General features: G+C 58.1%; 1 protein-coding gene across 1 annotated transcript in view; it reads left to right on the top strand.

The window, feature by feature from the left end:
• RPTOR (regulatory associated protein of MTOR complex 1) overlaps window positions 1-19,497 on the top strand; it is a 175,518-nt gene that overhangs the window by 19,088 nt on the left and 136,933 nt on the right. The window contains exon 2 of the mRNA XM_036267872.1: window positions 17,042-17,144. Within this exon, the coding sequence (XP_036123765.1) occupies window positions 17,042-17,144 (103 nt within the window). The remainder of the gene's footprint in view (window positions 1-17,041; window positions 17,145-19,497) is intronic.

Below are 19,497 nucleotides of genomic sequence, written 5' to 3'. Positions count from 1 at the left end.
GGTGAGTCGCAACACGTTATTAAAATAAATGATCTCAGATGTGTCAGGATGTTTCCCGACGAGATGCCACCAGGGTTCAGACATTTACAAGCCGCCGCTTATTCCTATCGTTTCACAACACGTGGAAGGAGCACGAGCTGCTGGTGGCTTCGCACCCTTCCCCAGTGTCTGCTCTCCCGGAGGGCGAGGGCCGCCTGGGTGTGACCAGTCCAGAGCCGGGGAGGGGCCGTCGCAAGTGGACTGAACACTGAGTTCTGTGAGAATGTTCTGGGCATTAAAACGTTCCGTCTGGTTCCGGGGCACAATGTGTTGTTGTTTCCTAGGATTCGGCAGTGAGGGAGCTGCTGCGTCCTGAGCCGGCCCGGCCCCCCATGCCTGGGGCCACCGTCGACGTCACGTGCTGTCACGGCCGACACCTGGGTGTCCGTGCCCTCACTGCTTCTGCAGCGTAGAACAGGTGTTCGCCAAGAGGACTTTATTTATGGCTGCTCATGTGTCATTTAGAAACAAGGTGTTGTATAACCCGCGTTGTGGAGGACCCCGGAGATCGACTCAACCAAGATGTGGTTTTCATTTTATTTATTTATAAAAGATGATTTTGCATATTTATTTATTTTCACTGGATTTGTGGAGGTGACATTGGTTAATAAAATCACACAGGTTCCAGGAGTACAGTAATACATCATCTGTACAATGTGCGGTGTATTCGCCTCCCCAAGTGAAGACATGGCTTTTAGATTGGGCTTTAAAATATTTGGATGGCTGCTCGACAGACACTTGAGTGACGAGAGGTTAACAAATGGCCGTGTTTGTGAGAAGGCTCGTTGTGAATCTGCTCCTTCTTCCCGGCTCGGCCTGTGCACGTGCGGCCGGCCACGAGCCCTGTGCACAGGCACTAGGTCCCGGCTGTCCCTGGCCGGGCGGGGAGCTGCGGTTCCCGCACCCGTTGCTGCGCTGCGGCCGTGTGTCAGGAGCTGTGCAGCGGCAGGTGGAGGCCAGGGCGGCGTGCGGAGGGCTGTGAGGACATCAGCCCCTGTCGGCACAGGTCTGATTGTTCGGTTTGACTGGGAGGCCACAGGTCAGCTTCTGCTTCAGCCCCGCTGAGCTCCCCGAAGGTGCCAGCTTCACGCAGGCCCATTCCTCTCCGAGACGGGGCCCTCGAGACAGAAGTCGCACTTGAGCTGCCATCGCTCTTGCTGTATGGAGACCCATGGAGCTGGCGGGATGCCTTCTTCCTGCCCTGGTGCTCCCGAGCCTGGTAGCCACGTCATGGTTGCAGGGGACGTGCTACGGCCAGAATTCTGCCCCGAAGTTTCCTTTTTGAGAAAGTAAGAATTGAAGAATTGAGAAAACATCACAGATGTTTGGGGGTGCAGATGCCCCCTTAGATTTCTGAAGAGCCACTCCGATCTATGCTGTGTCTGCTCCGCCATGGCTCCTGGGTGGACGTGGGCAGTGAGGGGACAGTGGGACAGTCTGCTCCAGGCTGAGGCCAGGTGCCTCCAGCTCTTTGAGGTCTAGCTCATGTGTCTGATTTTTCCTCTGCTAAATTTCACGTGTTTAGGAACTTGACTGCACTTTGCGATGTATCCCACTTGCTCCTGTTCCTCCAGCCCGACTTTGGCCTCCTTGATGGCGAGAAATCCCCGCCTCCCCCTTGGTGCGCAGAACGTTTTGTGACGTCTTCAGATGTTTGTGGAGAAAACATGAACCACTGAGGCACCACATCATCTGTGTTTTCTTTAACCTTTACACATTTTTTTTTTTGGTACGTGCCCCTAGTGGGAATCAAACCCGGTACTCTCTGGTCTGCAGAGCAGTGCTCCAACTGCAGAGCCAAACCGGCCAGGGCTGCCCTTTACACACTCTTAAAGTGTGCGTGTGCATCTCCAAACCGGCCAGGGCCAACCTTTACACACGTTTAAAGTGTGCGTGTGCACAGAGATGTCAGACAGTTGCACAGGGACACGGAGACCGGAGCGGCACCGGTCGGAGGCGCCTCGCCAGCCTGTGTCGGAAACCCCTGCTCCTACAGCCTGAGATGAACCCCGGCGGCCACTCTGCTCGCTGATGTGCGTGCACGTGAACGCACGGATCTCTGCTCGCTCGCTCACTGCACAGCTGTGGGACGTCGAGGCTCCCAGTTTCCATGCATTGTCACCAGCGTTGCCGTGGACATCTGCACGTTTGCCGGCAGGTGTGAGGGAGGCAGGTGCGAGGGGCGGACCAGCAGGCTGACAGGCAGTGAGATGCTCAGTCCCAGAAGGTGCTCCGCGGGGCTGACCAGGGCTCCTGCTGCCTGCGGCGCTCGGGGCCGTCTGCAGGAAGAGCACCTGGGAGCTGGGCGCAGGCCGCCGTCTCCGCTGCCATCCAGGTGTCGTGTTGTGAAGCTGAGGGAGACCCTGGCCAGCAGAGAGGCCTGCCCTGCTGCGGTGCTGCTCCATTGCTGTGCCCGGACCTGAGCCCACAGGTCCCTGTGGTCGGCTTTCTCCGTGGGACATTGTTTGGGCTTCAAAGAACTGAAGACTTTCTCAGAAACGAGCAAAGTGAGCCTGTCACTCCACGGAAAACAGCCGTGATGTTTGTTGCCAGTGATAAGATTTGGGCCTTTGACTGAACATTACAATTTTTTTTTTTTTTTATCCTCACCGGAGGATACATTTTTCATTTTTTGTACAGATAGAGTGGGAGGGAGAGAGGGGAAGGGAGAGAGAGAGAGAAACATCTACGTGAAGGGACACATCGAGTGGCTGCCACCTGCACGACCAACCAGGGCCGGGGACAAACTGCAACCGAGGTACATGCCCTTAGCGGGAACCGAACCCGGGTCTCTCCGGACCGCAGGCCGACGCTCTAACCGCTGAGCCAAACTGGCCAGGGCTGAACATTACAATTTTGAAAAATCTGTATCCGCCGCTGTGAACTTGACAGCTTCCCAGTCCCTACAGGCCTTTCCGATGGGACCTGTGGTGACAGGCGCCAGCGCGGGTGTTGGACGGGGTGGAGCGTGTCGGCGTTTGGAAGGCCTGCGGAGCAGAGCCCCGTGAGCCTGCGTGCTCCAGGTGGCCCGGCGGCGTGGCACCACCAGGCCGCGTGTCAGAGAGCCAGTGAGGCCCGGGCGGTGCAGCGCTTGTCCGTGTGACTGGCTGTGAAAAGGGTGCCCGGGTGTTCCAGGTCCTGATCGCCCCTGTGAGACGCTGCCGCCCGTTATTTTGGCGCCACATCAGCAGTGCTGACAGTTCTCGGAAAAGCCGAGTGCTGCTACGCGGCTGCGCGTCCCCGTGTCCATCAGACAGGGCAGGTGACCGGAGCAGCACAGGGAGCCAGGCCCCGAGGCTGCTCGGGGAGCGAGGACGCTGCCCCCCTTTTCACCGGAGTTCTTCGCTCGGGAAGACAGTGTTCAGAAAATCGAGTGTGTCATTTATGTCGCCACAGGATAGGTTTATACTTGTTTTTGCACGAATTAGTAGAAATGAAGACGTCCTCAGTTTTAACTTATAACAAGTATTGGTGATTATTGTCGGCCGAGGCCGAGCTCCGCCGCCGCGTGTAGGGAGTGAAGGGCCTGAGACCGGCTGGGCCTGAGACCGGCTGTCCCCGAGCCGCCACTGTGCCGACAGAGCAGGGGTTCACGGGTGGGCGCTCCTGTGAGTGGGTGTGTCCCCGTTTCCGAGGTGTGTGGGTGTGGTTTTGGCTTCCACGTTTGGATTTTCTTACAAGGCTTCTGGCCACCAAGCTGCTCTGGGATGGATTGTTTTTGGGGAGATCCTGCTTCGGACTTTACTGAAACGTACCTGAAATATTTGCTTATCTGGATTTACGTAAGTTTGAGTCTTGATAGCTTTTGTGGTTGTTCTCCTTTTCATGTTCTGACCATTTACAATCAGCGGCCGGGAGGTTCGTTTGTGGCCCGTCCGCGCTGTCTCAGGTCCAGAGCCTGGTTCCCGTGGGCTCGCTGGGAGGAAGCGCCTGGACCCCGTTGACCCGGAGCCGTGTGTGTGGGGAGGGTCTTGTGTACATGTCGACTCGTCTGCACTGCACGCGCATCTCCTCGGTGCGGCGGGAATCCAGCCCGCGGGACCCACTGTCGCTCGGGGTTTATAAAAGAAGTTGAAAAGAAGTGTGTTTCGCTTTTTGGCTACCTCTGTTCACACAATTCTTCTTGAATGTCTTCTCTTCCCCTGATTCTTCAAAGACTGGCAGGCCCTGCTCGGCTCCCGCTGTTGGTTTGAGATGTTTGCCTGAACAGCCGTGGTCCTCTTCTGGGCCGGCGCGTCGGGAGGGACGCGTGATCCTGGGCGCACAGCTCGATCCGGGCCTGTGCAGAGCTTCCCTGTGTGTGTGTTGGGGGGCGGGGCAGGCTGTGTTTCACTGAGCTTGCTTCTCCGATACGGAACTGTATAATCTTACTCTTGTTCCTTGACGATGCTGTTGGTGTGTCGGACGTCCTGCCTGGAGGAAAGCCCCTGCACTTTGCTCCTGGGCGACGCTGCTCCCCTTTCCCGCTCCTTTCAGCGGTCCTGCGGAGGCTGCTTGGCGGTGGGGTCCATGGGGACCCGCCGCTCTGCCACCGATGTGTCCGATGTTTTCTTGAAGCATGATGTGAATTGAATTGGTCTTCCAAGGGGGTGGGACTCTAGCATTTCAGCAGCTCTGGTTTGGGGCCTGGAGGTGCAGGAGGCGCCAGGGTTCCTGGGAGGCACTGGGCAAGCACAGTAGTAACGGTTCTGGTTTCGAGTGTCTGTCTCTCTCATCTGTATGGCATTGACTTTTGTTTGGACTGTGTTTGGGTTGACATGAGGAGTTTGCAACCAACTGGAACATGGTTTTGTGCCTGTGGAACCAAGCGTAGGACCCACGCAGCCAAAGCAGCCCATCGGAGACCTCAAAGCAGCTTGTGGCTGAGCTGGACTCTTCGGCCGAGACCCTGAGGCCCGTGCTCTGCGGCCGGAACAGAGCAGAGGCTGGGGGGCACCCACCGGGCCTGAAGAAGCTGAGCAAGGGGGTCCAGGTGCAGGGGGACCTTCACAGTGGTGCCCGGAGGAGGCGGACAGGATGTTTTCAGCATGCACGTGGCCGGGAGGGGGAGGGGTAAACCGGCACTGAGGCCGCTGGAGGGCCAGTCGGGTCGGAAGGGCAGCGGCAGCAGCGAGAGCTCTGAGCTGGGGAAGCTGTTTCCTGGGGAGTCCGTGGGGCCTGTGGGGGGACCCGGCAGGACGGTCAGCACTGCCCTGGCCCAGGTCAGGAACAGGAGCCAAGATGGAGAGACGGGCGGGGTCAGCGGGAAGGAAGACATCAGATGCTTTGGCCGCTTATGTAACAGAAGCCACGGGGTGGGGGAGCCAGATAACTAACTTGATTACTCCCAGGGGACTCAGTGAGTAAGGAAGATAAGTTGGGATTTCTGGGTTGAGCTGTTCTGGCCCTGTGTCCCTCCATGGCCACGTTCCTTCCCGGAGCCCAGAGGGGCCGCGGACTCCACGCGGCCGTGGGTCATCGGCAGGAGAAAACCCTCGGCGCCGCTTTCACGCCGGGTGCCGGTGCGTCGGCGTGACTCCTCTGCCATGGTGGTCCTGCCATCCCGGTGTCCTGGCTTCTGAGGTCTGGTACAGTTTGAGGTCAGCGATCATGCTCACTGACAAAATGAGTTCCTCCCAGGCGGGGATATGTGTGTCCCCTGCGTGGACGGTGACGGGGAGACTGATGCCGATGGAGCCCCAGGCGTCCTGACAGTGTCCCTGCTAAACTTCGTGTAGAGGCTGTTTTCCTTGCCTGATTCATGAAAACCAGCAACCACGTGGCACACACATGTGCTCGTGATGAGCCTGCCACACGTGCAGGGGGTAGAGCCGTCCCTGTTCTGAGCCCAGGTCTGTGGATGCTGCCAGGTCCTGCCCAGCACTGCCCCTCGGCCTGAGCGCCCCCTGCAGACTCAGGGTCCTGGCACTGCTCCTGCCGAGCCTTCCCAGTTGTCCGGCAGGGTAGGGTCAGAGCCTGTCTTCTGAGCCTTTCTTAAAGGACCTCTACACGGACCTCTCCTTCCCTGGAGGGGGTCTTATTCCTTGAGGTGCCCCCCAAACCTGTGAGTCCCTCTGATGGCACAGGTCTTTGGAGAAGATACTCAGAACGAATGCTCAGAAGCTGTCTGACACGTAATTGCGTCTGCACACGAACACGGCCCACAGGAACGACGCGGGTGCGGGTGCGGGTGCGGGTGCGGGTGCAGGGCTCTGGCTTCAGGGAGTGTGGTCGGGGCTTCGGGCTGGCCGTGCGGCCGTGTCGGGTCAGTGTGACACGGTGGGCGCCCGTCCCCACGTGCCTCCCCGCCCACAGGAACAGCGCGGCTGCGGGTGCGGGTGCGGGTGCGGGTGCAGGGCTCTGGCTTCAGGGGTGTGGTCGGGGCTTCGGGCTGGCCGTGCGGCCGTGTCGGGTCAGCGTGACACGGTGGCGCCCGTCCCCACGTGCCTCCCCGCCCACAGGAACAGCGCGGGTGCGGGTGCAGGGCTCTGGCTTCAGGGTGTTGGTCGGGGCTTCGGGCTGCCGTGCGGCCGTGTCGGGTCAGTGTGACACGGTGGCGCCCGTCCCCACGTGCCTCCCCGCCCACAGGAACGACGCGGGTGCAGGTGCAGGGCTCTGGCTTCAGGGGTGTGGTCGGGGCTTCGGGCTGCCGTGCGGCCGTGTCGGGTCAGTGTGACACGGTGGCGCCCGTCCCCACGTGCCTCCCCGCCCACAGGAACGACGCGGGTGCGGGTGCAGGGCTCTGGCTTCAGGGGTGTGGTCGGGGCTTCGGGCTGCCGTGCGGCCGTGTCGGGTCAGCGTGACACGGTGGCGCCCGTCCCCACGTGCCTCCCTGCGCTGGGGCGGGTGGGTTTCCTTCCTGGTCTTGGTAAGGGCCCCCAGTGTCACAGCTGGAGCCGTGGGGGTGGTCCTTGATTGTCATCTGGCTGAGGAACAAGCCGACACTCCCTTCTTTCCTTCGTTTATCCAGGACCTTCCTCTTCACAGCACGGGCCCCGGTGCTGGGGCCTCAAAGGACCAGGCCTGGTGGACACTCCGCAGTCCGGGAGGGCCCATCCCAGAGCACATACTGCTGGGCCTGGCGCCTTGGTCTGGAGCCTGCGTGGCCGGCCGTGGGGATGGCGGTGGCCCCCGAGTCGGTCTGCTTTCAGGGGTGCAGAGCTCTTGCCTTGATTCATGTTTGAAATGATTCCTGAAGGATGTCATTTTTGAAATTGGTTTTGTGTTTTTAAAGGAAAAACAATAACCAATCTAAATGTGTTTATGAGGCCCAGCTTAGATTTTTCTTTAAAATTACTGTATCAAGAAGGGATTTTTTGCCACCAGCACTAAATCTAGTTTGCTTTCCTTTCTTTTCTTTTAAATAATAAGTTTGTTGGAATTATTAAAGATCTTTATGGCTCCTTTAGGGATGTTTGATTCTTGTGCTTGGTTGTCTTGGCAGAAAAAACTCTGCAGACCTGTGTCTTTAGACGAGGCCTCGCCTTGCCCCAGTGCAGCACCCAGGTGAGGATGACGTGGCTGCCGCAGCGGGGCGCTCAGAGCAGACAGGGAGAAAGGAAACGGGTTTCCTCTGGTCAGAGTGGCGGGATGTCAGGAGGCGTGCACAGTGCGGGGCCCTGCTGGCGAGACGCGTGCCCCCTGCGTCTGTCCTGTGGCGTCCCGGGCTGTGGGCTGGATGATCGGCCTCGGTTCCGCTGGCGATGATCCCCAGAGGATATTGGTGTGTGCCGCCACCTTTACCAGCGTGACTTTGAAGAAAATTGAAACGTTGCTGTTCGTTATTTCATGTTGGCAAATGCTTTCCACCTTTGGCCCTGTCCTGGGGCAGTTTAGATTTTCTCTGAGTAATTGGGCCGTAGGGGGAGTGCTGACATCGTTTTGTTACAACGGGGCTGGCTGAGCCCTTGTTCTCTGGTGGGTGGCAGAGAGCGCCGTTGGCAGCTGCAGCCGGTGGCCCGCCTGTCCCCCAGCTGCCACGTCTCCCCTGCCCCGTGTGCTCCTGGCCTGCCGCTAGCTCTCTGACTGCATTGGGCCCTCCGGTGGGGACCTCCTGAACCTCCTCCCTCCAGACCTGCCGCCCAGGAGGACAGGAGTTGCCAGTGCCAGGTTTAGATCCAGATGACCGTGCAGACTGGATGCTGCGTTTGGTACTTCAGCCCAAGTGTGCTTAGGACCTGGACACTACTTGGTAGTGATGGCCAGTGATGGTTTTGCTGTGAGCTTCCGTCTCCTCTTCCCTCCCTCACCCACGGTCAGCCAGGCCACCTGAGACTGGAGGTGAGAGTCCACCTGGAGACCACAGCACCTTGAGTCTCTGGTGTCCTCAGCTCCTGGCGTGGCGACTCTTAGACGCTCGTGCAGCCGCATCTCGTGGCGACTTTGCTTCCAGATGTTTTCTTCCCGGAAGAGCCTTAGGAAGTCTTTGCTTCAGATGTCAGAGTCCACACCGGGGGGGTGAGGCAAGAGAAGGACCCAGAGCCAGACCCTCAAGTCACAGAGTCCTCAGGGACTTTGGGAGGGACCTGGAGGCCCTGCAGCCCTCCAGTGCCAGGCGCCACTGCCCTCAGCCCCCGTGCAGTGGCGGCCTGGATGGATTCAGAACCTGACTCCTGGGCGGGTGCATCCGCCTGGAGGAGCTCAGGCTGACCCCTTACTGCAAGAGAGTTGAGACACAGTCACTTTTTCCCTACCTTGGGGAGGTAGGGCCCGTGTGGGAAGTCATCAAGATACACAGAAGGTGCTAAACATTGTGGGGACCACAGATGGCAGGTGTCGACGGCAGTCCCCGTGGGGAATGGCAGTGAGTGGCCTAGTACGGAGTCCCAGCCCGGCAGGACCTCGGATCGGCCTGTCCCTCCCCCTCTTGCCACGCCTCACAAAGGCCTTGTCATTTCACTCAGCGTCCTGGCTCATCCATTCTCTTCTGCCCCAAGTGGGTGTTGGCTGATGTCACGGGTTCTTCCTGAAAACATCTGCTCAGCCACACTTGTGCCTTGACCATCTGCTACGACTCCACCTGACCCTCCACCTGCTGCTGTGGGGCCCAGGCCCAAGCCAGAGGCTGGCGGGAAGAGGGGAGAACAGCCACCCCAGCGTCCTCGGACTTCCACCTTGTACAGGGCCTGCCTGTCCCCACTCGGTCCAGGCAGTGCGATTGGCCTCCGCCGGCCCAGCAGCTCTGCGCAGTGGTCTGCTGGGGACTGTTCTCGTGAAGTCTGCGCGCAGGTAACATATTGCTGTTTAATGAAGAGCGGAAGGAAAATTAGTCCTGAGCGAGCGCGCGGTCCCGTGATGGCACTGCTGACTCCCATTTCCATCAGGAGTCGGGAAGCAGCAGCCGTGTTCTAGCCAATGAAAGAAATCTCTGAACAGCCCGAATCCGTCCGGTGCTGACTTAGAAAGTCTCGTCCCGTGAAAGGCATCTTGGCAGCAGGCTGCGTCTGGGACCCTCCTGGGAAGGGGCGGGGAGAGCAGGCCGAGCACGGGCTGCCCTTGTCGTGCCTGGACACGCACTCGTGGGCTGCGAGGCCGGCCTGGGCTTGGGGGCAGCACGTCCGGAGGGGGATGTGGTCTGTCTGCGCACCTGTGTGGCTCATCTGCCTCCGTTTCCTCGCCATCCTGCTCGCTTGTTGCCTTGGATACTAATCTGTGTTTCAGCTAACCGAACAAGTTATTTTCTCTCTCCTCAGAAGGTAATAAAAATTATATATACATACACACACACACATAAGAAACCCTTGACAGTTGTAATAACATTTTTATTACTTTCCCCATGCGTACAGAAACCACATGTTTGTGGCAGAAACTTTGACAATGCACATGGGAGGGCCAAGTGTAGAGGGAGGAGAGGAGGCAGCAGCTGTGTGTCCCCTCCTCAGTGACCAGCAGCGCTGTGGCGCCTCGTGTTGTCCGTGTCCTTGGCGTGTGTGCTGCATCTCTGGGGTGATAATCATGGGATTGTGCCCTCCTGTCTGCACCCGGCTCTGTCGGGCTGCCTCCCAGGCCCCCACACACTCGGAGAATGTGCCTCTTTCCACGCGGTGCTGCAACCCAGCTCCCTCTGCCAGCGGAGCTCACCGCAGGGCGTGCGGCCTGCAGGAGTCTCCCAGGCTGCACTGCGCCAGCTTGGCCACAGTGCGCCCTCAGGTCCACCCACAGGCCTCACCAGTGTCCAGTTCGCCAGATTTAGACTTGATCTTGCCTAGTTATCTAGAATTAACTTGTATGTGTCTGAGACAAATACGTATTTTCCCCCCTTTTGAGGTACAGGGACCAAGTAGTTAATTGGATATATGTATATACGTTAATTTTACCTCATAAGGGGTTACACGAAAAGGCAGAGAAGTCATGAGTCCCTCATTCAGCTCCTCAGTGCCTGTGGATGGGCTTGTCCAGCGAGCGTGGGCTGTGGGTCACAGGCACCCCGTCCCGGTCCGGGTCTGCAGAGGTGGTGCCAGGGATGTCACCGAGAGTCCGTTAGATTTCCTGTAAGAGTGGATTTCTCTTGTTTGCTTTAAAGCCGTTCTGGTCTCTATACTAACCCTATTTTGTATGTGTGTTTTTGTGTTTTTTTTTAATCCATACTGAGGACATTTTCCCATTTATCTTCAGATAGATGGTTGTCTCCTGTGTGACTCTGACCAGGGTGGGGACGAACCTCAACCAAGGGACATGCCCTTCACGGGAATCGAACCTGCGACTCTCTGCTCTACCCGCTGAGCAACACTGGCCAGGGCTCATGTGCACTTCTGTGACTTGCTTCTTAGAAACCAGGACCTCTCCAGGGTCTGTGGTGTTGGAAGCAGGCCCGCTCCCGTGTCCTGGGCAGTTTGGGGAGACTGTGTACACGTGGAGAAGGCAGCAGTGGGCTCCCTTTTCCTTCCACGTTGAAGAGTTACCGGGGCCCCTTCCCTGGTCTGGCTGTCTTACAGGAGGGGCTGGATTTTAAAAGCACTGAAATACAGACAGAATTTGGCCTCAAAAAGAAGAGTCCCTCGACCTGAATGAGGTTCTAGCTCCAGGGAACCTGCTCCAGGCCTGCGCCCACTCAGGTGCTGCTGGGAGGCAGCTGGCTCTGGGTCAGGTTCTGGCTAGAAGACCCCACTTGCTGTGCTTCTCCCTGGTGATCGCCCCTGCTCCTCGTGGTCTTGGGGCGGGAGTCGGGGGTGCCCCGGATCTCCCTCTGTTCAGCAGCACCCAGATGCACCCCTCTGCTCGTGTGTGTTCCAGTGTCTCCGTCTCTATAAATTATACATTTGTGGAGCTCCGGCTCGGCTCCAGGTTCTCGCTGGGTGCTCTGATTCCTAATGAGTGCGGCTGGGACTCCGTGGCTGCGCCCCCGAGGCGGGGACAGTGGCGGTCGTGGCATTAGTGGCAGCCGCTTGCTTCCTGCCCCCACTCCAGCTGTCTGCCCTGGCGGGTGAGGGGGGCGGTGCTCCGTGCGGGCAGCAGCAGCCAGCCGTTCCCACGCCCGGCCCTCTGCCCACAGCCGGCTCCAGTGCCTGTCTGCCTGGAAGTCGTGCGTGGGTTTGGCCTTGGTTAACTGTCTTTTGGAAGAATAGGGTTGGTCCTGGCTGGCACCGTTTGGTGGTTGGAGCATCAGCCTGCGGGTCAAAGGATCTCGGGTTTGATTTCCGGCCAAGGGCACGTGCCTGGTTGCAGGTTCGATCCCCAGCCCTTGTGTGGAAGGCAACCAATCACTGTGTCTCTCTTTCTCTCTCCTTCCCTCTCCCTTGCACTCTCTGTAAAAATCAATGGAAAAAAAATATCCTCAGCCCGGCCGGTGTGGCTCAGTGGATTGAGCGTCGTCCCATGGGCCGAGGGGTCCTGGTTTGATTCCTGGTCAGGGCACATGCCTGGGTTGTGGGCTCGGTCCCCAGTGGGGGGTGGTGTTCAGAGAGGCAGCCGATCAATGTTTCTCTCACGTCGATGTTTCTATCTCTCCCGTTCTCTCTCTCTCTAAAAAAAAAAAATCAGTAAAAAAACATTTAAAAAAATATGTCCTCAGGTGAGGATTAACAAAAAACTAAAGTAAAAAATATGGTTGGTCAGACCAACGAGGCGGGAAGACCCCGTAAAGAACCGTGTGGTTCTGCTTTGAGGCCGTGGCAGGAGGCACAGGGGTGTCTCATCCGAGAGGCGGGTGCACTGGATGGGTCGCGTAGGCAGGGCGGCCACAGGCGCAGCCTCACCTCCCGCCCCGAGGCCCACACAGCTAGGTCGGGGCGTTTGCACAGCTCTCTCGGAGGGAGGGCCCACGCGAGCTGCCGAGAGTTGCTGCTATCCCAGGACAGGGTGCCTGTGCCTTTCCCCCAGCCATTGTGATGCTTCTCGACGGGTGCTGCTGCAGACCTCTGGGCTGTGTGAGCGGAGGGGTGGGGTGTCACCCTTTCCGAAACCTGAAAAATTCTGCATTTGCAGACACACCTGGAGCCAGAGGATTGTACGGGATGCCGCCTGGCCGTCCCGGCCTCTCCGCCTCGTGTCCACGGTGACATGAGATGGCAGGCTGGGCTCCGTGCCTTCAGGGTCGGACAGGCCAGGCCTCGGGTCAGAGCTTGGTCAGCGACATCCTCGGGACCCGCAAGAGTGAGGACGCTGTTCAGGAGAGACTGCAGCAGACTGACCTGTCCAAGGCCCCACTCCCTTGGTGGTCACTGCATGTCCTGTCGTTCCTCAGGGGACGGCCTTCACACTCAGAACAGCCTCTGGGGACACAGCTGCCGTCCCCAGCCACATCGACCGGGAGCACACGTGTGGAAGCCCAAAGGGCTGTTTCATATATTAGTATTCGGTTTGGGCACATTAATTGGATAGCCCTTCCGTGTTCTTAATGCTATGGCTGCGTTATTAAAAACATTAATCTAGAGTTTTTGGAATGAGGTTACCATAGAAATGAAAATAAAATACTGAAAAGACACTTTAGGGTATAGCGAAGAATTTAAAACTCAGGCCACACCGTTAAAATGTGCAGGGGAATGAACACAGGGCATTTCCAGTTGGGCTGAGGCTACGCACTGGCATCGTGTATTGCCGATCGTGGCATTAATTGGTAGCTGGGTGTAGAGGTATAGGACAGATGCGTCTTTCCAGCTCACGTGTCAGCATGTCCTTGACACTTGTTTCTTATTTTCTTACATGGTATCGTGCAGAGTGTCGGTCGGGCGGAGTGTGTAAGCGAAGCCTCGACGTCTCCGTCTGCGGAGTGTCGCTCCTGCGCACTCGCTCTCTGAGGGCCGTGCTCCCCGCTGCTCCTCTGGGAAGCACTGGTGGGGGTCCCGCTATCAGGGTGACTCGCTTGGCCACTGGTGGGTGCGGGCGTGCGGCCTAGAGCGCGCGTAGGATGGAAGTGACTCGTGTGCTTCCGTTAGGGTTTCCGTCTGAGGGACTTAGGGAGCTTCAGATACAAGAATTTTAATAATCAAATCAGAAATTATTTACTTTACTAGGATTTTAGACGTTTATTCGCTGCGGCTATGGAGGTGGGAGGACTGATTTGTCAGTGCAGGGTGGGGGAGGGGCCGAGATGCAGGGGTGGGCGAGGAGCTGCGTCTGGAGGGTGGGGCGGCCCTGACCCAGACACTGGGAGGAAGCAGCAGCCACGCCAGCAGCCGGCTTCCCTGTCCGTGACCTGGCTTCAGTCGGCTCCTTCTTCCCTCCGTGCGTCCTCCGTACACTGGAATACCACCGCCCGGTGTGTGGCCTTTAGCAAAGGGTTAAAATGGACCACGAGCCCCAACCACACGGCACAGGGCCTGCAGGGAGTAAGCACTTAATACACGGAGGCCTTTGTTGTGGATGGTTTTCTCCGTGGAAGGTCCCTTCGACCCAGAGGGCCCTGGGCATGGCCAAGCAAAGCAGTCTTTTCTCAGGAAGCCACATGGGGCTTGCTCCAGGATGTGCACCAGCCCTCGTTGAGGCCTGCAAGCTCCGGGCTGGGGAGATGGAGATGGGGCCTTCGAGCTCCGGGCTGGGGAGATGGAGACGGGGCCCTCGAGCTCCGAGCTGGGGAGATGGAGACGGGGCCTTCGAGCTCCGAGCTGGAGAGATGGAGACGGGGCCCTCGAGCTTCGAGTTGGGGAGATAGAGACGGGGCCTGCAAGCTCCGGGCTGGGGAGATGGGGACGGGGCCTGCAAGCTCCGGGCTGGGGAGATGGGGACGGGGCCTGCAAGCTCCGGGCTGGGGAGATAGAGACGGGGCCCTCGAGCTCCGGGCTGGGGAGATAGAGACGGGGCCCGTGAGCTCCGGGCTGGGGAGATGGAGACGGGGCCCGTGAGCTCCGGGCTGGGGAGATGGAGACGGGGCCCGTGAGCTCCGAGCTGGGGAGATGGAGACGGGGCCCGTGAGCTCCGAGCTGGGGAGATGGAGACCACCCTCAGAAATGCTGTCAACCACAGGAAGACCACAGAAATGTTAACTTGGAGTTTCTGGTTTTAAGCAGCTTACCCTCCAAGGCTGGGTTTGCTGTGAAATAATCAGTCAGCTGTATGGAGTTAGTGACAGTGACCGCTGTGACTGGAAGTAACCTCTGTCCCACATACTTGGGACTGACTGACAGACACCAGCTGTGGCTGCTCTCGACTGATTTCCACCCTCCCGACAGCGGTAGAGGGCCACGTGCTCCTGTGATTCAGGTTCCTCTCTGCAGCGGTGGCCTTGAGGACGAGCTCCCTGAGGCCCGGCGCAGGGACCTCGAGCGTCCTCACTTTGTAATGGCCAGCGGTACGTATGGCAGTCTGGACAGTGCACCAGGTTTGGGCAGACACGGGGCGATCTGCTAGAAAGAAGGGGACAGGGCCAGCGTAGCCATAGATGGTCCGTCTGTACTGCCCGCCCGCAGAGCATCGCCAGACGCAGCTGCTCCAGCTCAGTGTCAGGGAGGCGAGCGGCGTCGGCAGTTGCCCACCGCTGCTGTGGGGCACGGCCGCTGCGTGTGTCCCGCATCTTCCCGGAGCAGCCAGGAAGAGCCTGAAAAGAAATGTGCGCGACCTCGCGGTGAAGTAAGAAAAACAGACAAACACGTCGTGTTCTTGGAGAGACAAATAGGATATTATGAGGCTGTTACTTCTTGCTAAATGATTTTGGATGATCTCTTCCATGCATTTTTTGTATTTTGAGTCCATTCTTATTTATTGAACATGACTAGGTCACGTGGGCGCCATTCTGTGAAGGGTACGTAACCATCTGCTTAGACTGCCCGAGTCTGCTGAGGACCAGGTCCCGTCCCCGTGTCCCCATGAGGAGACCTCTGCACAGAGGCCCCGTCACGCGTATCTGTGATGGACTCTCATCCGCGGAATCCCCGCGTCAGGGAAGACAGTTGTAAATACCCGGCGTCATTGGTATGCAGTTTCATGCAGCTTTGACCCAAGTTTCTAGGGACTGAAGAACCGAGCACGTAGCTGATTAATTTGGAAAAATAGATGAATATGAACACAGCCAAGTACAGCCTTCAAAGAAATTGCGAGGCAGGAAACCCGCTCTCCGTGTTCGGTGCCCGCTGGAGGGACCCGCTCTCTCGGCCACCGTGGTGCAGACGTGCGGTCGCAGGCGGGGGCGGGTGCGAGCCCCCGGAAACACCTCGGGCTGTCCGGGAACTAGTGCTGAAACCGTGAGTTTGGGGAGATGGTTCATGGGGGAACTGCCACCGTTGGCTAGGTTTTTGAGAAAAAATTAATCCTCATCTTGTATCATGTGCCAAAATGACACACCGCTGGATCGAGGGCTTGAGTGGCCATGGGAGGAGAGCAGAGGGCAGCCAGGCGCTGAGCCGGCGGTGCCCTGTCTGCTCCACGCCAGCCTCCCCTGGAGGAGCCGGAGGCCTGCCGAGCCCCGAGGACAGCACGGCGGCCTCCGTCAGTGGGACAGTCCGAGCTGTGAAACGAGCCCCCAGGCTGAGGGAACCGAGCGTTGAAGGCCCAGACGTCATGGGCGGTGGCTGCGGGTAAGGCCCCATGTGCAGCACTTGGCAGAAGCACTCACAGGCCGCGACGGTGCGTTGAGGGGTTCAGGCGTGGACCTGGCAGGTCTGGGGACGGATTGGAAACAGTGGAGCCTGGACCAGGAGGCTGGGACGGTCCGGGGAAGCCATGGCAGCTCGTGAGACGGTGCTGGTGTGGAGCGGGCGGAGTGCGCGATGGCGAGGGCAGACTCCGGAGGCGTTTGGGAAGTGGGATTGACGGGGAGTGAGGTGCCCGAGGCGGGTGCCAGGGCGCAGGAGCAGGGCAGGGGAGAGTGAAGGCCGCTCTGTTCCAGTTGTGGTCTCCCCCTCCCATGGGGATTTTTATCTCTGATTTACTGATGTGCCTAAAAATAGTGACTGGCACCTAGAGTGCACTCGGCGAAGGTTTGTGGAGCACGTGAGTGAATGGAGGAGGCTCCAGATTCCCGGCGGTGCGTCTGGGCAGGCAGGCTGACATTTCCTGATCCCAGGATGCTGGGAGGGAACAGGTGTGCGAGAGGGTGCCGGCCGGGTGTGTCAGGCAAATCAGACGGCGAGCACCAGACTAGGGAGGTACTTGCAACAACAACGTGGTTGAATCTTCCCTGTGTAAAGAGGATGTGAAAATCCATCAGGCACGGCCACTGGTGTCTGTGGAAACAAGCAGAAAGTCCACAGAGGCCAAGGTGCAATGAACACCCGAGAATGCCAACCAGATCAGCACGGCGTTTCCCCTCGTTACGTACACAGCGGTTTTATTTAACAAGTGTACATTTGTGCACAGGCTCTGCTGAGGGATTTGGCAGAATGTTCCACGTGTCTTAGAATGTTTACGCTTCTGATCCAGCACTTCTTTCTGGGAATGTGGCATAAGGAAGCTCGAGAAAAGCCCTTCCGCCATCTGCCCACCTCGCTCTGGAACCTCTCAGAGAAGAGGGTCCCAAGAAGTATCGCCTGGCAGTGCCTGTGACAGTGATGAGGCTGGAGAGGCCGCGTGGGGGTGGGGCACTTGATGGCTTGGCTTCCGGCCCCCGTGAGCTTCTTACTGAAAGGTGGTTGTTTTTCTGTTGTGTTTGCAGATGAAGACTGTCAGTGTCGCCTTAGTTCTGTGCCTGAATGTCGGCGTGGACCCTCCGGACGTGGTGAAGACCACCCCCTGTGCACGTTTGGAGTGCTGGATTGGTAAGTCCTGAGGGTCGCCGCGCAGCCTGCCGCTGGTCTGTGCAAACCCGAGGACGGCCCGTGGCCAGCTCTCCGGCCTCAGTTGTTTGAGGTGCATTCACCTGTGGTGTGTGGTAGAGAAAGTGTTTCAAGGAGAATTAATACAGTCATGGTTATTGGATTACATACTTTTCTCCTTTAAATTTGCCCTGCACCTGGCACCTGACAGTAGCTCTGCACCCTTTAAAACTGAGTGACTGACTTCTGCTTGCACGGGCCTGACCCCCACACCAAGGAGCCCTGTCTGCTCCCAAGGGAAGCCCTGGCTCCTGGTGTCGCCCCCTAGAGCCACTCGAGTGTAGTGCTGCTCCCAGGCGGAAGCCCTGGGCCTCACCATGGAGGAGGATGTCAGCCCTAGTGCTTTAGGTGCCTTTTACGAGGTGAGAAGTTCACTTCTGTTCTTAGCCGCTGAGTTTTGTCAGGGATCTATGGGGAATCTTACAAGATGCGTTCTCAGCATCCATTGGGATGGTCACCTGGCTCTTCCCAGTCTGTGGATGTGGTGGATCGTGTCTATTGGATTTGGTTGTCGAGCCAACCTTGAATTCCTGGAGTAAAACTTGCCTGTCTCTCTGCATTGCTGGACGTGACTGCTAATGAGGGACACTGGTCTGCAGTTACCTTTGTTTTTATTGTTTTTTCATCCTCACCTGAGGATATTTTTCCATTGATTTTTAGATAGTGGAAGGGAGAGAGAGAGAGAGAGAGAGGGAAGGAAACATTGATGTGAGAGAGACCCCAACCCGAGCCAGGGATCGAACCTGCAACCCAGGTGCATGTTCTTGACCAGGAATCGAACCCAAGACCCTGTGGTCCACAGGCCGACGCTCTAACTGCTGAGCCACACCAGCCAGGGCTGCCGTTGCCTTTTATTACAATGTGTTTTTCCTTGGTTTTCATGCCGAGACAACACTGCTTATTCAAGGAGGTGAGAAATGGCCCCTCGTTTCCACCTTACAGGAGGAAGTCTGTTGAGTGTGTGTCACTGTTCTCCGAGCCTCGTGGGCTTCCCCACACCGCCGGCTTGGCCCGCCCTCCTCGGCTCCCACCACTGGTTACTCAGCCTTCTCTGTAACAGGTCTGGGCATCTCCCCCAGGTCTCCATCCTGAGCAGAAGCAGGAATTCCCTTTATCTACCTTCAATAACAAAAATTGCAGATTTTTCTAATCCAAATCGAGAAAATGTTTGTGTTTTGTTTTGTTTTTTCCATTTTACTTGCCTGTCTCACTATTTGAGGGTGTCTTAGGGTGACAGTTCTTGTCTCATAGCCTCCCCACTGGCAGCCCAGGCCTTGTCCCCACACACAATAACAGTTGCCATTTCTGTGGCCACTTTTCTGAGACTCCTCCCTGGCTGTCTGCCATACCCTGGGGACCGTGCGGTGGCAGCTGCCTTCTGGCTTTCTCTGCACCACCGGCTCCGTCACAGCTGAATCTGATCGGTCACTTTCCGCCTTCTCCCTCTGCCGGCCCTTCCGTCAGGGTTCTTAAGCACGGCTCCTGGACCTGGTATGCTCCCGGGGATACGCGGCCCTGCCGAGTGGTGCGGGCGTCTGATGGGGACGAGCCCCTTTCGCCCGAGGAGGCCTGGCTGTTACTCGATTTTCTAGGGGTCCCCCAAAGGAAAGGAAAGGAAAGGAAAGGGAAGGGGAAGGAAGGGAAGGAGAAGGAAAAGGGAGGAAAAGGAACAGAGAAGGGAAGGGAAAGGAAGGGAAGGAGGAGGAAAAGGAACAGGGAAGGGGAAGGAAAAGGGAGGAAAAGGAACAGAGAAGGGAAGGGAACAGGGGAGGGAAGGGAACAGGGGAGGGAAGGGAACAGAGAAGGGAAGGGAACAGGGGAGGGAAGGGAACAGGGGAGGGAAGGGAGCAGGGGAGGGAAGGGAGCAGGGGAGGGAAGGGAACAGGGGAGGGAAGGGAACAGGGAGGGAAGGGAACAGGGGAGGGAAGGGAACAGGGGAGGGAAGGGAACAGGGGAGGGAAGGGAACAGGGGAGGGAAGGGAGCAGGGGAGGGAAGGGAACAGGGGAGGGAAGGGAACAGGGAGGGAAGGGAACAGGGGAGGGAAGGGAACAGGGGAGGGAAGGGAACAGGGGAGGGAAGGGAACAGGGGAGGGAAGGGAACAGGGGAGGGAAGGGAACAGGGGAGGGAAGGGAGCAGGGGAGGGAAGGAGCAGGGAGGGAAGGGAAGGGAACAGGGGAGGAAGGGAACAGGGGAGGGAAGGGAACAGGGGAGGGAAGGGAACAGGAAAGGGAAGGGAACAGGGGAGGGAAGGGAACAGGGGAGGGAAGGGAACAGGGGAGGGAAGGGAAAAGTTC

Source organism: Molossus molossus, unplaced genomic scaffold, assembly GCF_014108415.1.
Source record: "Molossus molossus isolate mMolMol1 unplaced genomic scaffold, mMolMol1.p scaffold_m16_p_19, whole genome shotgun sequence".
Classification (NCBI taxonomy): domain Eukaryota; kingdom Metazoa; phylum Chordata; class Mammalia; order Chiroptera; family Molossidae; genus Molossus; species Molossus molossus.
This window is presented reverse-complemented; position numbering and strand designations above follow the sequence as displayed.